Below are 21,936 nucleotides of genomic sequence, written 5' to 3' on the forward strand. Positions count from 1 at the left end.
ACACATTTGTTTCATGCACCAACCAAGAATCCAAGGCATGTTAGAAAAACTGTTTTACATATAAAAATAATGATGTAAAGATGTTAAATTTAAAAATCAACCACTGAAAAACCCCTAAGGCCACAGACCACATGGAAAATTACTCAAACCCATGACACTAGACGACTGACAACACAAACAAAATGTCCACCCAGCAAGCAGCAGCCCCTTCCCCTTCAGCAAAGCCATAGCTTCAGCAGTATCTGCTCGTAAAAAGACATACATAAAAACAGACCTGTTACAGTATTTCATTACAGCAGAACATATAAATATATTAACTTCCTTTTCAAATGGACTCTATCTCAAACCTAAACCAACAGAAGTTCTGAGAAAACACTTTCCAAACTTTTTTCATCAATTATGAAGGCTGCTTTTGCCTTGAACTTTGAGAGTAATTCATGCTGTTTTCTATGTAGCTTCACTCACCTAAAACCTTATGCTGACATTTCTAAGTTGCAGTGATATGGGCAAAATAGTAATAAATATTTGAATATCCTTAAAAGACAAACACCAGTATGTTTCTAAAATACTGCTTATTCATTAAATTTTCTGTGAAATTAATCTATGACCTGAATTCAGTGACCCTATGCAATTCAATGACATTTAACTCTCAGGTAAAAACAAACAAAATAAACAAAACCAAAACAACCACCTCTGTTTTCCTTTCATTATTCACAAATGATGTATTTTTCTGAAGATATAATTAGGAGTCAGCAATAGACAGAAATACTCCCTCCACTGTACTCCTTATCTTCTCTACTACTCCTTCAGCGACAGTGGTAGTGAAATAAGAATCCTGAAATGTAGACTTAGTCCATGTGTACCTACAATACTTCTATTTATTATTTTTAAAATATAATCTACAAATTGAGAGTAAAAGTTCTGGATAAAGATTCAGAACCTCACCCCCAAACCAAAGCTACATAATCAACACCACCATTCTGCTACCAGCTCAGTAACTTTGGCTCAGAATAACTGCATGCAACCACTGTGCTTAATTATGACTTAAAATAGCATTCGTGGAACAGCCATTTTCACCATGTTTATCATCAAGAGACACGACAGTCCATTTCCTCATCAAGCATGTCATACAAGGAAGGCTGCCTTAAATAGAGGGGAAAAAAATAGTAGACTTGTGAACAAACAGGTCACAATTTGTAAGTGTCAGTAGGTCAATACCATTTTTTCCTTCATGTTATATAAACAAAAATGCTTCAGCGTTATTTTTTCAAATAGCTATTTACATAAAAAAGAGCTTCTACATAAACACAAGTATGCGTCTATTTTTACCAAGCTGAAAATATTTTAGAGAAGTGGAAGCACAGAATTTATGCACTTTCATCATTTATCTCCCCAACAAAACTAGTCGATCCTTTCCCATCTCATTTGGGAGACCTAGATTTAATCTATTTTAGGTCAATGCATTAACACCTTTTTGTTTCCATGTTTACTGCTTATCCTCTGAGAACAGATTCACTCCCTACTCATGTAATATTTTAAATTCCAAGCAGGGAGATGTATAAACACTGATTTTTTCATGGTAACACTGTGATGCTGAGCATTTCCAATAAGGCCTATTTGCAACTGAAATAATTGTGCTATCTCAAATCCATCAGTGAATCTGAAATATGGAACAAAATTATCATCAATTACCATACTGTAACATTTTAAAACCAGTATTTAACCAGAAGTAATAATTGCTTTACAAATAATAAATGGCTATAAAAGAAAAACAAAAAATTAAAATCAAATATCAATTTATTTAGATTGTGATATTTTTTGAAACCTCTCACTTTTATTACCCAAAATGCAATAATGAGAAGTTTTAATACATACAAGTGATACTGTAAACTGTTCATTAAAAAGAAATTAAAGCTAACGATAGTCAGCATTCCCACACTAAATTAATACAGAGTAGTTAAAACCAACCACAATTTTATATTGCTAACTGCTGTATAGAGCGTTCTGATGTATAAGTCCCTTAAAATAAAATGATGAATGATAAAAAGTCCTATAATTAGAATTTTAACCTGTGCAGCTATGTCTGCCTATTCTAAAGTTTAAAACGTTACAATCTTTAATGAGTTTTCTATTTCTGCTGAACTAGCTGATTTAATGTAAAAATAAAGGAAGTAATTTAGAAGTAAAAATTGGGGTGGGGGCTTGCCAAAAAAACTGTGCCTTAAGAGAAAAGAAAGGATGAGGGATAAATTCTCCTGTGAGCCATCTGTCCATGATCCAGACCCCTATCTCCCCCTACCTGATACACTATGCTATTCTTCAAATTAATTTAGGTATCAAATTAATTTAGGTAATGAATTGTTAAATTGCCCCCGGAACGTGTCACAGATCAGTGTTCATACTTGATTACAAACATCCAAGTTCTTTGCTTACTAAGCGAACTGAAGAGCAAATATCTATTAAAAAAAAACCAACCAAACCAAACCAAACCAACTACCAGTGCGCTCCCCCCGCCACTTACTTGATTTGTCCCATAGGACAGCAAGTTCAGAGCAATGTTGGCTCTCATTTTCCAGAGCCGCTCTCTGTTCATGTGCACCACTCTTTGAATGCCTATGGAAAAGGCGATTAGCAAAACCTTCCAGCCTCTGCAGTGCTGTGGCTGTCCCGGTGCACTGGTTACAAGGTACCTCCTTCTGAGCTGCCATCTATACACACTGGTGACTTTTACAAAAGCAAAAGAGAAAATATCTAAAGGGAGCTGGACAACCCAGAGCCACTAAGAGCTATGCATGTGTCAAGCTTCCTGTATGCAGTGTTTTCTAACCACTACTCTCTTCTACTTCCTGTTAAGAAAAGCTCTATAATATACGGGTTTATACTGCTAAATGTCTCTTTCATGTCCATCGAAAAGTGGGGTTTTTTGAAAAAATATGCAATAGTTACTCTAGCATGTGTTTTCACAGCTTTTTAATGCATCACATTTTATGGTTAAATATACATTTTACATTAAAATACTATAAACAATTTGTTCAGAAGTAAAGATCAGAAGGCAGATTTTTTTTTTTTTTAAATTTACCACAACCACGCATGAAAAAAGAAAAGTGACTATTCTGCAGTTCTTCCCCTCTTAAGATGGAGTACTACCATCATCATAGCAAACATAACCAGCTGTAATCCAATTATTAGTAATCTCATGTTTTTAACTGAACAACTTTTCTAGGCAAGGAGGTTACTTGCAAAAACTACTGAATAAACTATTATTTTATTATTGGCAGAAAATGTACCATTATTCTTTTCTTTTGAGAAAAATCAGAGTGAAGAAGTTGAATTCTAATATAAGGATAAACATGACTGCATTATACTTATCTAAACTGGGTTCTTCTTACTCCAGGAATGATCCAAATGCAATTAACTTTTTCAGGAATAAAATACCAGAACAACCAGTGCTGGCAGATCCTTATCTAGCAGCGTCCTCACTCTCTCAGCCCCAAAGGCAGCTGGAAGGAGAGTCACAAAGTCATGGTCACCAGCTCCTGACATTGCTTACATAAAAGCTTTGCATGCAAGTCTCCTGGTATTGCATAAGAAAGTTTTTTCATTCACAAGAAATTTGAGTATTTTCAACATACTCAATTTGAGTATTTTCATACATACTCAATTTGTAGAGTATGTCTAGAAAGCATCATTTTTAATGGTGCAAAACACAGAGGAAATAAATTGAAAACTGTGTTTAATATTAAATTATATTAATTTGCAATTATGTATTTTTACATGCTTACAATGGGTAATACTAAATATTCATTTTTGTGAAAATGGAAACACATACATTAGGCAGGTTTCCCAGTATACCCTCTGCACATATAAGATACGGCTTCTTAAAAATTTAGGCTATTCTTAAGAAAGATTGAAATAACTTTTCCACAATCTGTCTCCTGTCTTACAGTCAACACGTGTTAAAGACATACCTCTCATTTTTCACCACCATACTTCTCACTGAATAGTTTTCAAATGTCAGCAGATATCCATCCTTGGACATTACATAACTATTTCATAACAGCTCTGTGCTTCTGAAAAAAACCCATGATGACAAACCGCCTATGATAATGATAAAACAATAAAAATGCCGAGGGACAGACTTTACAGATTTGGCTACATTTCTCCTAAGGGGCACTTCGTGTAATCGGTCTGTCAGCACAACAGTTTACATTTGTAGACTCTATGCAAAGCACAGAAACACCCTTTGCTTTCAGGTTCCAGATACACTTTGAAAACACGATTTCTTTCTCCAGCACCTGTTCAAAATTTGGAACTGTCTAAACGTTCACATTTTACACACTCGTTTGCAAATCTGGATGAGCACCTGCTATCCTGCTGGTGACCAGGCTGCTCTCCCTGGCCAGGGTCAGGTGCTGCAACCTTCCCTGGGCACCAGTCCATTACAAGACCTTTTCCTGCTTACACCTTTCAGCCTTTCACCTCCTTCGTTGCAAGCTCAATGCTGACTTACACAACATCCCATATGTTCAAGGCTCTGCTGCCAGAAACAAGAGCTAGTGAAGACCATGGGGATCCATCTGCCTATTGTGGGTCATAAATAGGCAGAGGGGATATATTATATGCCATATATAACCAAACACTTTATGACAGAGTAATACTATGCCATCTTCCATACAGCAGTATAAGAAATACTTAGACAATAAGAAGATGCTTATTTCCCCACCTGGTGAGCTTTATGGGACTGGAAGAACCCCTCTGGAATTGTACAGCTGTGCTCCCCTTAAGCTCACTGTAAGTCTTTGGGCATCCAGGGAATCCTTCCAAGAGATTATTATTTCCTCTGACTTTACCTGTTTTCTTCAGTAATCAAAGCCACCCAGTATGATGGTGTGCTCATCTCGTCTCTCTCCTCTCCCATGGTTCTGAGCCCTTACACTACTGTTGTCTTATCTTTCACACAAGTCTTCAACTAAACCATTTGATTTCCCTGATCTAAAAGAGAATAATTTGCAAAATTCTCATTGCTTTACATTACATAAGTTAGTCTGCCAAACCTCCAGTCAATGGAGAGGTGCAGGAACTGTCAGAGAGCAACTCTGCCCACCAAAATTCAGAGCTCTGTGAGCACCCATGTGACTAACCTGGATGCTTGAATTAGGTGCCAAAAATAGGAAGCAGAAATATCTATCACAGAAGTGACCCAGTTTAAGTGAAAACAGGTTATCAAAAAGGATTGTTAGAAAATATCCTAAGAGAAAACTTGGATTTGCCAGAATTTTACAAACAACTGCCAGTGAAAACTGTTACAGAATTTCTTCTCTACATGCAAAACATGAGAAGAAAGTACTGGTCATATTTTTACATCAATAGTAATACACTTTCCTAATCTAGGAAATTTTTGGCATTGATTGGCACTGCCCAGTGATAATATGAAATACTACCACACTGACTTTCTGTGAGGCTCACATCCCACATAGAATTCAATGACTTCAAATGAAGTCCATGATTTTTAAAGGTGGAACCTCCTATTTCCTTTTACTTAATCTTTCATCTTATTGACATACTAATCTTCCAAATATATTAAACATTAATATATCCATACCAAGTATTTTATATGTTATATATGAAGCACAGAATCCACAAACTCTGACATACTATTTTGCTGCCCAAAACCTCATTAATCATCAATGGATGGTGCATTATCCAAGGTAAAATTCTGTGGCTCTGCTTGTCTTACAATTTCCACTTGCTGGCCAGTACTGCTTTTCCTTAGAACAACTTGTAAATCTTTCAATACAATTAAATGTTTATACAGACGTGCAAACAGACTTGAGGTCATCTTACTCATGCTCGGAGCTGGAAGAAGAACCTGAGTCAGCTTTGATCTAAAGCTGTGCAGTGCTTATGGTTAAGCTTGTATGTACTCCCAAAAGAGAAAAAGCTGGCTCTACTCTAGACAGACCATGAACATCCAGATGTTCTACCTGCTCAATGCTACAAATCAGATTAGGTGTGTGTCAACAGGTATTACCCATATAATACCAGGCCTGATTAGGATGCATTTAACTTTCACTGTATATAGCTTTTACTCTACAGTCTCTGTGACCTAGGAAACCTTTCTGTTACAGAATAAAAAAAGCTTACTTCAGGTCTGTTACTTAAAAAGTAATTAATGCTTGAAGACATTAAGACTAGTCAGTTGCCATCCAGGTCTCCTATTAGTTTCACCAGCTGCACAGTGTTGAAAATCTCTTCCTCGTTCATATTTACTTCGAAATAAACCCAAGCTTCTCAGGCTACACAGTGTATGTGCTACCTGGTATATGCCAGGCAGCTCACAACCCTGGTGCCTGACCAAGCAATGCTGGCACAGGGGCTCAGTGCTGGCGTGGTGGTTCCCTTTGCCTGCAGATCTCCATCTTTTCCAAAGCACTCCCAAACACACGCAGTTCAAAGAAGCCAGGCATGCAATTTAAGGAAAGTGTTAGTTACACAGAAAAAATGTAAAAGAGAGTTGCTTCATTGTTTCTAACTGGTTTCTAAAATTTCCATTCTACAAGAGATAAGGAAGCTGCAACTTCTCTTTGCAGCCAAAGTCAACACTGAAATGTTAAGAATTTCCTTTAGGCAGAAATGTTATTTTCACTAAACTCTAGCCACTAAGTCTCGGCAATATTTTAAGCACATTAAAAAACTCAGAGAGGGGGGTAAGAGATTCAGTTATGAATGTGAACATGACGTGTAAATTACCATATTTTGATAAATACTATTTCAGTAAAACATTTTAAGATACTCTCCCACAAATTTATAAAAAACAACATAATGATGATAGCCATAGAAAAGGGCTAACATTGTGGCCCTCTGATCTGACAAAGACAACAGAGCCATTTATACTTTTCCTGATGACAAACCCATAACCGTGTGTGCATTTCCCAGTGGCTGATGCCCAGCATCTCTCTCAGCCATGGGTAAGAACACATAACACTATTAACTCAGCCATGGACTCTTTCAGCCTCTTGCTGAAAAAGAATCAGGAATAGTGTAGCTACATGGAAAATTTCTTTTTAATAATCTCTGCAAACACATAATTTCTCAATTTCTAAGAAGAAATTCTACCCTACCTGTAAAGTCTTAAAACCTAAGGATTATGGAGGAGAGCACCCTCCTTTCCTTTAAGAGCCTATATGGTTGAGTAATGGCATGATTTGTACAGTCCTGCTTTAATTCAATACAGAAAAATGCACAATTTTAATTTTAAAATATTTAAAATGTTTCTCAAGTAAAGTGACTGTGGAATTCCTAAATTTTAAAGAAGTACAAAATAGAAAAACATTAAAAACTACAGCACACCTATACATCTTTGAAATGTATTTATTTGACTTCTAGGATCTAATGCCATATTTTTTAGTTTCATACACAGAACTGAAATTCCCTCACACTGTGAAAATTGAGTGTCTTCTCTAGTGTTTAATGAAGGTTAACCATGAGTATCCTGCAATTAAAAACATACAGGAGCTTTTATGACAACTAACTGTATTCCTTGACAGGACCTTGAAAAACAGATCCATGATTTAAAATAGATTTCAGATCATCCACAGCTAACAAAAATTTAGGTCTTAATTCTAAATCTTGAAATCTAATACTTTCCTGGTTACCTATGAAGCTGAGTCTCAATATGCCTGGTTATGCATGTTTTATTTCTCTTTAAGGGAAAAATAAAAATATTCTTTTCTATCTTCTTATTTTAAACATTTAAAATCAGTATTTCTCCTTTCAGCATGGTCATTCATCCACAAGCAAAAAAAGACATATTGTGACATTTTCTGCATATTTATTTTGTTTGTAATCTATGGAAAAATAACTTAAAGAAACCTTATAAATGAATAATAAAGAAGGTTAAAGACAGGTTATTTATTTGCTTTAAAAACTGACAGCTTGATAAAGCATATATTTTCCTTTATGCATCAGTTATTTCAACAATGAAAGTCCAACTTTAGTATTTATTATTTATTACAAGAGGAGTGAGCAGTTATTTGATACAAAATGTTAGTGAGAGTTCCTCCATTTTTGAGAGCCTGAGGATCTTGCTGAATTTTGCAGGTCTCCTTGAACAATAAAATATTTATAAGTTGGACAATGCAGCCAACACATTTAAGAAAAAGAAAATGATTTAACTGTCTAATTTTGAATTAGAAAATACAGAAGCTTATAAGCATTAATATATTAAAGAACCGTAAGCGTTCTGTGCTATAAGCCTGAGGAAATATATATGATATTTTTCCAGTTGTTACATAAAGCTTAAGAGAAAAGGACATAAAACAAAGTATACAGATAGCCATTTCATAACTAAAAAATAAAAGAACATTTTCCTCAGAAATTATGTAATTAAACATTATCCATTTTGAGTCTTTCCAGGCATGCATATTTCAGAAAGTAGTATGGGTAGAAATAAGAGGCAGAAAAAGACTTATTGAAAAAGCAGATGTATTTTGATTTTCACTATACGTCCAGCACTATGCCACTAGATTGCATTTTTTTTTAAACACACAGAAGGAAGAGCAGCATTTGCTAATATCTTACAGATTTAACAGCTTTCCATTTTGAAACAAAGATTTTTTTTTCAAAATGTTTATAAACAAAATAAATGCAACCAATAATTTCACTGCTTAATAAAACACAAGAAAGTAAGCCCATGCAGTCTTAGTGTACCTTCATGTGTACATTTTTTCTAAAAAGGTTAACCCTTACTAGAGAGCCCCTCTGAGATCAGTACTAAGGCTGTAACTGCAGTACTTCTATAAATAGGACTGCTAAGAGGAAGTTGTTGCTATGGTAATGCTGGTCATAGTTCTATTTTGGCTCAGTAGACCTCTACTGGCATCTGCTGTACACAAGCTTAATTGCAGCAGATATCTAATACCTTCATTTCTCATCAGGAAGCATAAATTAAGGCTCACATGGTCCAACAGCATTGTTTATTCTTTATCCATGATGATAATAAATTAAAAAATTAACTAAGAGCATAGAGAAGTAAAAAAAAAAAAAAAAAAAGAAAAAAAGAAAAAAGTCAAACCCTCTTTGTAGTCACTGATTTTTTCATGCACAAGCTAAAATCTCTCATGTTTCCCATCAGTCTTCTTGTCAAAATTTGACAAATTCATCATCAAAGATGATGTGATTTTCCATGTAAACATACCATGGCAGGAGATCAAGTTTTCTCATTTCTACCAACACATATCTTGTTATTTTGAAGTCAAATAACTTGTAGTCACAGTCCCAAATCTAGTGTTGAGAAAAGAAGGGGACAGAGAATTCTTCCATTACAAGCCAAATCTTCCATACAACTGTCCAACTCACCAAAGAGAACTGGCTTCCTCTGTTTTCTAACATGGATTCTTCCTCCTTGCTCTTCTTAGAGCTTCCTCCAAGACAATGTGCTCGCTGGTGCTTATGGTCTGGACTGACTGTCATATTGCAAGATAGAGGTTTTCAGAACGTAAATAAAGATTACACAGTAGCTCCATAATAAAACAAAGTTTAGTGAAGATCCATCTATGAAACAGCTGCTTTCACGTAAGTACATGAAGTCTTCTGAAATTACTTGCAGAAATCTGTTTGTTCTGTTCCCTTCCAGATCATAGGCTACTCATATAACCCTCCAGAATTACTTCAGAGCAGTATTTAAGATAGTTTGACATACAATTAGAAGTTTTGCACAAACCCTGATACCTTCCAGCAAGAGAGAAAGTAGCTAGCCTAAGACCTGTGTAAATGGGTTTTGTTATACTTGCATGAAATAGATGTCTGCCAAGACTAAGAAAGTTGTTTCTTGCTTTTGGACAAATGAGGTCTAGGAAAAACAGGGAAGTATATGGATTCATTTAAATTAAAATCCAAGGTTAATTTCTGAAGAAATTTAGCATATGACCTCAATAACTCTCTCTAAAAAAAACCTAACAGCAGACAAAAGTTTTGGTCTACTTACAATAAAATATACTTTTGATTAATAAATAATGAGCATAAATGGGTTATCCATCAAAATTAGTAAGATGAAGTTCCTGAATTAGAAGAAACACACTAAGAACTTGGACATTTTGCTCAATATCTGACTGGCTTGAAGGAGAAGCTACCTGCTTGAATTCTGGCTGATTTCCCATCAGAACAATGATGCTGAAGATCTCTCCCACAGAAACAGTAAAGGCTCCTGCAGGGAAGCAGCTGCTGCATCTTAGCTACAGAAAGCTTCAGGCTGATGAGATCTTTTTCTAAAATCTACAGGGTCTATCCTTCCTCAGTTTGGTCACTTAGCTATATGAAGAAACTGACCCATAAGAAGAGGTACATTTATGTTTGAAAACTGTGGCTCAGGACAAATTAAGCATTATGTGTCCCGAGTCAAAAGTGCCTCACATAACAAATGATAATTAAATCTGAGGGATCTGGGGTCATACTCAGAGCTAATTCTTTATATAGGATAATGGGAAGACATGAGAGAAGGGACAGTAGTAAAATGCTCACCAAAACTGAAGTCTGGTAGATAAAATTTCTTTGCTATAGTAGTAGCTACACTCTACTATCAGATTCTGTATTGTACGGTAAAAGACCAGAATGATAAATACTAGAGTAACTACAATCATTTCGGTACCTCTCTGAGGAAGCCTGTCTGCATTTTAAATCACCAGCACATTCCCTAGAGAAAAAAAAAAAAAAACAAACCAAACCAAAATCAACTGATTCTACATTGAGCTAAATATTTTAAATTAATACTTCTGCTTTACTCCAAAACTGGAGTGTTCCCCGCTTATATGCCATTTAGGTTCCATTTGGAAAATGTCCAAATAAGAAAGAAAGCAAAACCAAGGTTACTTCACTGGAAGGGATAGTGCTTTTTCACGGAATGAAGAGTACAGAGTGCAAATCAGGAAACAGTAGTAGCTTTCATAAAGCATGGTCTAAAGTACAAAACATTTGGTCACGTAATGTGGAGATGCACGTACATCTACTTTTATTGGAAACAGATCCTGTATTCCTGCTAGACTACAGACTGCCCTGGAGTGTCCTGGTCCCTCCACTCCTACCAGCCTGTTCACCTTCAGATACCCTACAAAATCAGGGAAAGACTGAATTAGTATAGATCTAGCACTGTCCTGCACAGCAGTGAGAGTGGAAAATTAGCATTAAAACCCTGAAAAGTAGAAGGGATGCCGCTGGCCCCAAGACAAGAGGCTGTAGAATGTGTAAGAGGATATTTCAAAGTTTGTTAAATGTTCCTAATACATACTGTGCTAAGGAAGCAGTATTCCAGTTACAGGAACTTGCATGAATACAGAGGCTCCAAAAGTATAGCTCAAACAGGATTTCTCTATACCCTAAAGTGAATTACATTAGGTTTACAAGATTTATGTTAGTCTGCACTTAAATGGAGTAACAAATGCCATCTGCTGGTTTAAGACCAAACAAAGTGTAAGGTACAAAAAGTGTAATACTTAACAGTAAGTTTTAAAAGCATTCACTCATTCATCTCTAATCTGTTGTATAAACACAACTAAATATCTCAGATTTTTTTAGAGGAGAAATAATTCACACACCAACTTTTTAATTACTGGCTATTTTTCTTAGTGAGGTAGCAGCAAAGTGCACAGATCTTAATTTTTTCCCTATCTGTGATGGGTTTTCATTTATAAATTATAATTTATATCTAGTTTGGTTTGTGTAAGGTGAATTTATTTATTAGCAGTCTGGATATATTCCTAAATAATATTTGCATTGGGTTATAACAGAAACAATTCCCTAAGTTAAAAAGAATACTTAAAAATAAACATTTCCCTTTTGCTATTTATGAAATGTGTTTTCCAACTACCAGTAAACAGACATGTTACTTCCCAGTCTGTAATATCCTTTGGCATTCCCAAGAGTTACTTTACAATAAAGGCCAAAAACAACTAAAGCTCAGATGGGTATCTTGAAATTAGAAAATTTTTTATTGCAAGATGCAATTGCCAGTAGGCAGAATGATCACAATATCTGTCTTTCATTCTTACATTTATTAAGAATGAGAGAAACACATGACTACAAATATACTTATTTTATTAGAATATTTGTTTAAAGCACAGGAAAACAGAAAGCACTTTCCAGGATAGAAACATTACAAGGTTAAATGTATATCTGTTTCTTTTATTTTTCTTAATGTAAACTTGCCAAGATGCTGTTTCACTTGATATTTATTAATACAAGTAAAGACAATTTGAAGAATAATAATTAAGAATTCATAAAACAAAAATCCAAAAGTTGCTATATAAATGTCTTTATTCACAACTCTGAACTGGGAGAAAAGCTTTAGAAGCAAGTATGGATAAAATACACTACTACTTGTAATTCTCCGAACAAAACCAGAACAATTCACATGGCATGTCAGTTTAGCATGCAGTCTGAATGACAGCACAGAAAAGATACAATTCCTTAATAATGTATCCTCAAGTAGCCACAACCTTGTAATTGCATTTTCACTCTCAATGCAAAATGATCAAAGATTTTTTTTTTTTTTTAATAAGATCAAAAGAAACTACAGATGTCCTTCACCACCTTACAGGGAATAAGTTACAAGCTGTGCTGAACATACAAATTTTGCTTATTTTTAGTGCAATATCAGTGCCTGATAATACCTAACATCTTTATTCCAAGAAGTTCTGCAATTCTGCATTTTCTTTAAAAGTCAAAGATTTTCTTTCTAATAATTTTCTTTCTTTCTGGCTGGCTCCATTACAGCTCACTCCACTAGACCGAATAAACAGCAAACTTATCCACAGTTCAAGGATATTTAAATTGATTGTAAAAGATTTATTTTCTTAAATGTAACAAACTTTTAACTGACAAGTAAACTGACAGCAAATATTCTTTAAGTTATTTTTTAATTAGATACAATTATAACTAATAGATGTTCCTGTATTTATCTTTAATTTGCTTTAAGGAGAAATAGGAGCAAACAATAATTAAAAACGCATCTGAAAAATCACTGTTATTTCATGCTGTGAAATGCCACTAACAGCAGCTTCTCACACTAGGTCACTTCAAAGCACTGACACTTAAGCCCATACGCTCCTCAACAAGGATACTGTGAGACTCTTCTATACCACTGTTATCCAAAAAAATTCCCCAAACTCATATTCAAGCTAAATTTGACCATGCAGCTATCTTTCCCTTTGCCTACTGAGCGAATCAACACTCTAACAGGTAAAGAAATTTTTGAGACATAGATCCAATGCATTTGATACTGAACAATATTAACTATCAAAGTTCACTCTCTAATTTCCTTTACACTGGTTCTCATTTCTGGTATTTACAGAAATGGAATGTTCACGACAACATAAGTCATCTCAACCTCTACAAACCTTTAACTCCATTCTCACCTTGGTCTCAAAAGCCAAGAGATGTACCTGATAAGAAATGTTGTCACAGACTGAAGAGCTAACAATTCCCAGCCAGAGCTTTGAGTCTTGCTCTGACCTTTCACAGATTAACTATAAATTGTTTAGGCTTATTATGTGATGACTGTATGGATAAAAGCAAGCCAAGGAAAACAAGTAACTGTTCAAAGACAAAAGTTTTTGGGAGATGCTACTGGCATTCCTTTTGATTTGTCTTGATCAGCAGAACTCTTGCAAAGAACATCCACCTTGAACTGTACATAGGAAACCTACACAGGTCAGAACTCAAGAATTGTTGTGACAAATGACAAATGTCCAAATATTTTCATCCCTAAATGAGAGACCTCTGACAAAAAGTCTGGAGTTGCAGCAATGTACATGTCTGAAGTAACTGACAGCTTCATTGCACACCTCCACTGCAGATTGCACACCGGGAAAACAGAGAATTTGCCTACAAAGATTGTGCCATTAAGTGGGATTCCCACCAATAACTGGGAATGTCATCTTTAATCTAGCAGGGATATGGGCATTCTATTAATGATTACTACTGGAAAAAAAAAAGTTTTGAATATTCCTGTTCTGAATAGGCAAAGTCTATCTTATGATAGCATCATTTGGGTCCTTCTAATTTCTGGGAAGCAGAGCTGAAAGACATGTTATCTCTTGAATTTATCATTTCAATTTCCTTAAGCCACTTTAAGAAAAATGCCTAAAATTTTGTTAACTAGCCAGTCGTCTTCCTCCTGGAAGAAAAAACATGTTTCACTTAGAGCTGCTCTCAGATGCTCATAACTTTTCCTAACAACCTCAATACAGAGTTGTTATTTCTGGGAGTCACATGGCATGTGGGAAGATTCTGGTTTTCTTCCAACTCCTCTGAAGTTAAACTCTACCCAAGAAAACTGCCAAAACGAGGTACCAGTTGCAATACATTGGGCAAATTTTTAAACTTATTTCCACTATATCCCAACTTCCTCCACTCTTTGGCGGGGATGGGAGGAAACACATGGCATTCAATTTAAATGAAATAACAAAATAATGAACTTAGTAATTGGAATTACTGAGCCCTCTCCTCACCTTTCTTACATGAAAGAAAAATCCCAATACCTAAATTATGCAGAAACGAAAGCCTATCTGAAGTGAAAAGGACTGATTATGTATTAGTAGGTAACCTACTTTGACATTTCCATTTCTTTACCTATGTAAAGATGACACTTCCAGCAGAAAATATCAACTGCTTTATCAGCCAAATAAGGCATATGATCTATTATTTTAATTTTTGAAAACACTGCTGTCACCAAATTTTTTTGAGAAGTTGTGAAAGGTTAACAAAGCTAATATGCTGCCTAATGCAACTCTGTATGGTTCCCGGAGGGTTTTCTGGGCATTCAGAATGTCAAGCATGGCCTCGTTCTGAAGATGAATGGCTTCTAGGGCTCCACATTGAATGTGATAATATGTTCTACTCAGTTTGAAATCTACATTTAAATTAACTTTTCAGGTATGCCTTAAATTTATGCAACTCCTTCTATATCCACTGAAGTAAAATACTACTTCAACACAGGGAATACTTTTCAGAGGTTAGAATGGATAGGTCCTGAAAAACACATCAAAATGGGAACGTATTACTTGAGTCCTTAATGATTCAATTCTGAACCTAACAAGGTGCTAAGGACATTGCAAGGCTAAAATGTACATATGGAAAGATGGGTAGAAAGAGAAAGGAGGAAATGGGCAAGAGATGATCATGTAGATAATCATTTGAACTCACTCAAGTGGTGCTGCTCTTTCCTTAGTTAAAACAAAAACAGCACTAGAAGATTCATTACTCATCTGGATTTTGCTAACAGTTTCTAACCTGCTCACTTTTTCTTCCTTCTGCAGATTCACTTGTCGTAATTACTAGATTAACTACATCTCTGTACCCTCCTTATTATCTTCAGGCATATGTTCATTAAGACCTCTGCCAATGAGCTAATTAGGGAAGATTAAATACAGTAGAATCATAGAATACCAGGTTAGAAGGGATCTCAAGGAGTATCTGGCCCAACCTGTCTTGGCAAAAGCATGGTCTAGACAGAATGGCCCAGCACCCTGTCCAGACGAGTCTTAAAAGTGTCCAATGTTGGGGAATCCACTTCCCTGGGGAGATTATTCCAATGGCTGATTTCTCTCATTATGAACAATTTTTCTCTTGTATCCAATTGGAATCTCCCCAGGAGTAACTTGTACCCATTACCCCTCAGTGATCCAAATATTGCTTCATTGGCCTTGTCATGTTGGTTTGGAGATCCGTAGCGGATGCCTACTGTAAGACCCCCCTTGGAGACAACCCCTCTGATCTTGACCCAGAGGTATCCATTAGGGCTTCCACAATTTCCATAGCTGACTTGTACACATTCAAGGTTCTCCTTAACATAGAGAGTGAGTCCTCCTTCTCTTCCTTCCTGCCTGTCTTTACAAAACAGCCTGTGGCCATCCATCGTGATCCTCCAGTCATGCAAGTTGTCCCACCATTTTTCAGTTATTTCTATGATATCAAAACTTTCTGACTGGGCATAGAGCTCCTGTTCCTTCTTTTTGTTCTGTAGACCGCATGCATTGATATGCATACACCTGAGGTGGCTGGTCTTCTGGTTCATATTTTGGGAGGCAGCTAAAGAACATTTATTCCTGCTCTGATTGGCCTGGCTTACTCCCCAGTTGGTTGCAATGGTGTGTTGCCACTTTGGACCCCACCTCCCAAGTCCTTCAGTTTAAAGCCCACTTCATTGCATTGGCCAGCCAAAGATTCCCTTGCCTCTTCTAGACAGGTGGATCCCATCTCTCCCTAACAGGCTACAGTCATCAAAGAATGTCTGGTTGTCATAAAAGCCAAAACCCCCATGACAGCATCATACTCCGTTCATGATGACTGCTTCAGTAACTCTAAATTACGTCTACCAGCAATCAGACTAGTCTATGTGCAGCACCAGCCTCTATGGAGAACAGTATTCCAAACCCAGTAAAAACATACCATACGGACATCAAGCTCTGGAGGTACCTTATCTCCTCATTTTGTGTAGGATAACCCAACTCATGAACTCTACAAACAGAGAAGCATAGTCTACTCATGTAATTGAAAAACTACACCACTAGTTCAGATTCAAGAACAGTCTTTATTAAAAGCACCTCATTAATGTTCATTACCACCCTCTACCAAAATCGTAGCATTTGAAATTGTATATAGTACATCAATCTGTTATTTCACAGAATTAACAAAGCAGACTTGGCAGATGGTCCAAAAGTGAACACAGGATACCAAATTTGTTTCCACCTTCTCTTATGCTTGCTTCACACACATTCACTTCAACGTAGCTTACAGAGTTCCTTCCTAACACTCTACCCAGCCTACACTGAAGAGATTTATAAAACTAACCTAAAATCAGTTTCTCTTACTCCTTAATTACAATAACTTCAGCTAGAAGATCAAAACTTTGGACTTTGCTGGAAAACTTGCAGCATCATAGCCATTCATACTGAAATACAACGTTTCTTTTCCTTCCTTCCTCTCAAGAAAAATGGGTAAGTATATACTCACCCCAAGAAAAAGAAAAGAAAAGCTGATATCCTGGGTATAAACTTTATTCTACTTAAAGCAACCAGCTCAAGGAATACAGGTAAGAAAAACATACCTTCAGTAGAGTTCCAAAGAAAACCATAACTAACAACCCTGATAACAAAATGCTAGCAGTCACCTAGAATAGATATAAAAATAGCAGGGCAACAAACTTGGCATGAACTTTTAAATCTACTCCTTGTCTACAAAGACAAATTCTTCTCAATACTATAAAAAAAAAAAAAAGCAACCCATGTTTATGGGTATATTAATTCTGAACATCATATATGAGTGTCTTTATATGAAAATAGGATATGCAGTGTTTTTGAAAATCAGAATATCTCTCTCCCTCTCATTTGGACAGTTTTTATTGAAATTATTGGTTTCAATCCCTTAAAGGAGTGAAATCACATCTAGAGATACGTGTATACTGACACCCAACTGGGACACAGTCGTTTGGAAGTCAAGAGGCCACTTACATCCTGCACAGTGTGCAGTGAGGCCAAGCTCAGATGTTCTCTCTGCCTTTCTTCAAAACATCCTTTTGTACCCTTAGTTTCGTAATCAAGTAGCGCCTTGATATAATTTTGTCCCACATATTATACATTAAAATATTTTTCAGTTCAGCCTGACTGCTCAGTATGCCAACATTTCTAATCATACATTCCATCTGTTTTCATTAATCTATAAGTGTAGTCTAAAAATAATTGGTAACCTGAAATTTAATATAAAACTAAGGTTTACATATGTAAACAATCCAAATAAAATTGACTGCTTTTTGTTTAAATTAAAAATAAGACTTAGTGTTTCATATGCTTAAATTGGCATCCTCAAGTTCAAACACTTATAAATTATTTTTTTTCCATCAGCCAAGAAAAGGTATGAACATCAGACAGTAAACAAATTAGGTGACATATTACAGATTAAGAGAACAAAAAGTATACAGAAACAAAAGCCACATTTAATAAGGTCTGATTTTTGTCCTAAATCAAATAAACCCGAAATTAGGGCCTCCTAAGAAAATATGCTGATTCAAAAGAGTAAAACAGATCTTTTAAAGATATGATAGTAATGCTTACACCAGCAACCCTGAGATTAATTATTGATGTAAGAGGTTGAAACACAAAAGATAAAGGAAACTATGCTGCCTTCTTTGCTTACAAATAATTAGTGAGCTATTAATATACAGCTTAAAATTAAAATATTTTCCTATTCTCTGCCATTAAGCGTCCACTTCAGGAACAACTATGATACAAACACAGGGAACATAAAATACAAGAATTCACCAGAATATCTCTGACATTCAGTCAAAAATAAAAATCACAATAGAACTGAGAAGAAAGGGGCGGGGGGGGGGGGGAAATGGAATGAAAAATAAGCAGAGGAAGGGCTAACTGTCAAGGAATTGAGCCCTGATGCAAGGCTGCATTTGGGACCTGACACAGGAGAGAGGTGAACCTGACACAAGGAGCTCAGAAAGGACAGGATGAGGGCTCTGCATCTGAAACAACTACTGCGAGTGGAGGCAAAATTTGAGTTTGAGTGTAAGGTATAGAGCAAGAAAAGGCATCTTTTACTGATATTTTCCCAAACAATTAGAATAGTTTTATTTTCTCATGTTAAAAGAGAAAAAAAAGGTCAGGTGCTAACTACAGCCTTATTAAAAAATCACCATCAGACAAAAAGTGAGAAATGTTGTACAATGCAAGTCTCAAAGAGCATAGGCAAAATCTTTCTAGATTAAAAGAGGTCTGCCCTATCACTATTCATGGAAGAGAAAAAAGCCTAACCCCTCACTGCCCTAATTTTTCATCCATTTAAACTTAAAGGACAATACTCTATGTCTATATACAATTCCACCCTTAATTCTGTTCTAGACATTAATTTTAGAAGGTCAAAGGCCAAAACTCATTCAACACAACCTCATTTCAACTCTTTTCATTTCAATTCTCAAATTGAAATGAAAACTGAATTTAGTTACTGACTGCCTACTGTGCATAAATGAAAGACAAAACACCCACTTCTTTAATATTCTTCAGTATTTTAGCAACTTCTGACTTAGCAATAGCTAACTCAGGATATAAATACCAAACTACAGATACACTTTGGGTATGCTGAGAAAAAAGAATGCCTCAAACACTAGTGTTTGTTAAATCTGTTTTGACATCCTCCTCAATTTATATCTGATGTTGCTGCAGATACTAATGGAGATGTTTAAGTTGTAAAACTTAGTGGCTGCAGCATCACCAGCATGTTGATGTCTTCATATGGAAAAAAAAAAAAAAAATCTGACCTTGAGGTGCTATCTCTTCAGTCAGAAACAAGGCTGAAGCATGACGAGTGACTTCAGAAAACCCACACAGCACTACTGCTATTTAGCTCATAGGCTAACCAATGCAAATATCTGCAGTCTATTGTGGATTGTGTTTGTCAATGTTTGTCACCTAAGGGTACTCCCTTGGATCCCTAATTATCATGCAGTTCAGACTGCAAAGATAATTAATGTTCCTTTATCATGCTTTGTTAAATACTGGTATCACCTCTGTGGTGCTGCTTGTGGTTGGTATTTTTGTCTTTGTAACTCTCAGACTGAATTACTACAAACAGCAATTACATAGATTTACGCTCAAAAGCCAAACTACAATCAATGTACAACACAACTATATATTCAGATACAACCATGGAACCAACCAGTTCAGTAAAATTTCATCTGGCCCCCTTGTCTGTCTTATTTTACAGCCGCCTTCAGCCTATAAAATACTAAAATTCTTTACTGCCTTGAAGATTCTCTCTTATTTTATTAATTTTCATGACTATGACAATTTGGTGCGGTAAGATCCTGCTAGAAAAGTCCTAACATTTAACTTGAACCACATGTGGTGGAGACAGAGATCCCAACTGACCATTACAAAAGAAATATTAACTTATACATAACTTTCAAGCCATGACTCCATGCTTAGAGAGTAAGAAAGGTGAAGACTGTTTGCTTTCCATTAGTCAATATGTTTTTAATAAGAGGCATTCAGTACATGTTGAAAAGCTTATAACAAACACACAGGGAAACATATTTCTTTGGTGTTGAATACAAGGTCACAGAGAAAGAGTTTACAAAACAAAAAAAACACAATACAATTCTGAGATCATGACTTACGGCATACCTCTCATTTTCCTTTGCAATATCAGAACATTTTCAAGACTGAAATAGAGAAGATGGAGTCTGCCCAGCTTGCTCATTTTGAAGAGGAATTTACACAATTCACCTGAGTTTTATTTAATTTTTTTGGATTAATAAACATAGAAGCCTTGAAAGCCAGAACAACCAATGGATAATACAGGACCCCATTAGGAGGTACTTTACCCAGAAACACATAGGAAACCTGCTCTGTGGCAGAAGCCAAAAGTTTGCAAAGTACTTTGCCAGAGTCCATTTAGATTTAAAAATAGATAAGTAGTATTATGATACAGCAGTCACATGTGGTACATTTGATCTATTTTGAGCTAAAATTAATAAGCACTTTGAGAACGTGAAGTAAATTGATATACTAATTGCCATAAAATAAGGTATAGTTGTCTCTCTAAAAGACTTGACAATTTAAATGCATGACTGGTGAAAAATGAAGATACACATTATTTTAAGTTACTAGAAGTGTTACTATAAGCCTATGGTAATTATAAGAAGTCACTTCACTGTATTGCTGTAAGCCCAAGTCTTCTAAAAAGTTAATCTTTTAATAAATATTTGCAGTTAGTTGCCAATTTTTCAGATGAAAGGTGCTTAATAGTGCCAACTAATTTAAAAAAGCTAATAATTTTCATAAAAGCTATACTTTCCCTAACAGAAATTCAGAAATGATTAAAAGCAATAGGACTGTAAACCTGATTGCCTTGCCACTGCCTTGTTTTTCTGGAACATCGTGACTGAGAAGTAAGGATTTAGACAATCATATGACTTCCAAGTTTAACATCCCAGATTTTCAGTGCATCAAGCCTAAGTAGGAAGGTCAATAAATACTGCGGCTTGACCTCGGATAGGAGCCAAATCGTATCTACAAACAACTTTCATACTGCGATACCATAGCGTGACACATTTCTGTTATTCCTACAAAACACAGACAAGTGGGTTTTTAATGTAATAGTTCTGGTGAACAAAGGCTTATCATCAGTACCTATTCCCTTCTCGCAATCCTAAGTTTTATTTTTTAAACTTGAGGTAGTATGTATACAAATTGATATCTTCCCAACATTTTTAAGAAATTCCTCCAACTTGAACATAAAAATATGCAAGCTACAAACTTTGCCACTGAAAAAGCTATTGTGTTACCCCTTAGCTTTATTGTACGTTCAATAAATAAGCAGAAATTCAACTGACATTGGATAAAGTGAAATGATTCTCTTTCAACCTGTTGTCATACTAATTATGAATATTTATGAAGATAATAACTGACTAGTAAAAGTTACTACCATTTTATCAGAAGACATTTACAAATCAAACTGTATAAACAACTAATTGTTTATGTAACTTATTAAAAACAGAAAACTGTGTTTTAAAAACATTATTTATATTTCATATTTGGGTAGTCAAAAGCATTAAAAAAATAGAATTAGCATCATTTTAGTAACCTCAGAATGGCCTTCTTTTACACATGCTTTGTAACAACAGATTGAATCATGTATTCATTTTTCCATGGACTGATACCTCCAGCCATACAGTATAACAAACTGGCCTGGCAGGCATTCAGGAGTAGGCAATAAAGGAAATATACCTGTAGGGCTCCTTTGTGTAGGGTGGAAAGATCTACACAACTCTGGGGAGCAGCAGGATACGCTGATGATGAAGGCTGCTGAATGCCATCCTTGAGAAGCGGACACTATCCCTGCTCTATGACAAGCTCCTTAAACCATACTACTTTCAGC

General features: G+C 35.6%; 1 protein-coding gene across 3 annotated transcripts in view; it reads right to left on the reverse strand.

Moving 5' to 3' along the window:
- Positions 1-21,936, reverse strand: part of PRKACB (protein kinase cAMP-activated catalytic subunit beta) — a 74,857-nt gene that overhangs the window by 33,361 nt on the left and 19,560 nt on the right. The window contains exon 1 of one of the 3 annotated variants that reach the window (XM_033000507.2): positions 2,522-2,743. The exons of the other annotated variants lie outside the window; for them this stretch is intronic. Coding sequence (XP_032856398.1) covers positions 2,522-2,708 — 187 coding nt within the window. The 5' untranslated portion in view covers positions 2,709-2,743. Of the gene's footprint in view, positions 1-2,521; positions 2,744-21,936 lie in introns of those variants that run through there. 3 annotated transcript variants of the gene reach the window in all.

Source organism: Tyto alba, unplaced genomic scaffold (genome assembly GCF_018691265.1).
Source record: "Tyto alba isolate M040663 unplaced genomic scaffold, T.alba_DEE_v4.0 Super-Scaffold_1000006, whole genome shotgun sequence".
In the NCBI taxonomy this organism is placed as follows: Eukaryota; Metazoa; Chordata; class Aves; order Strigiformes; family Tytonidae; genus Tyto; species Tyto alba.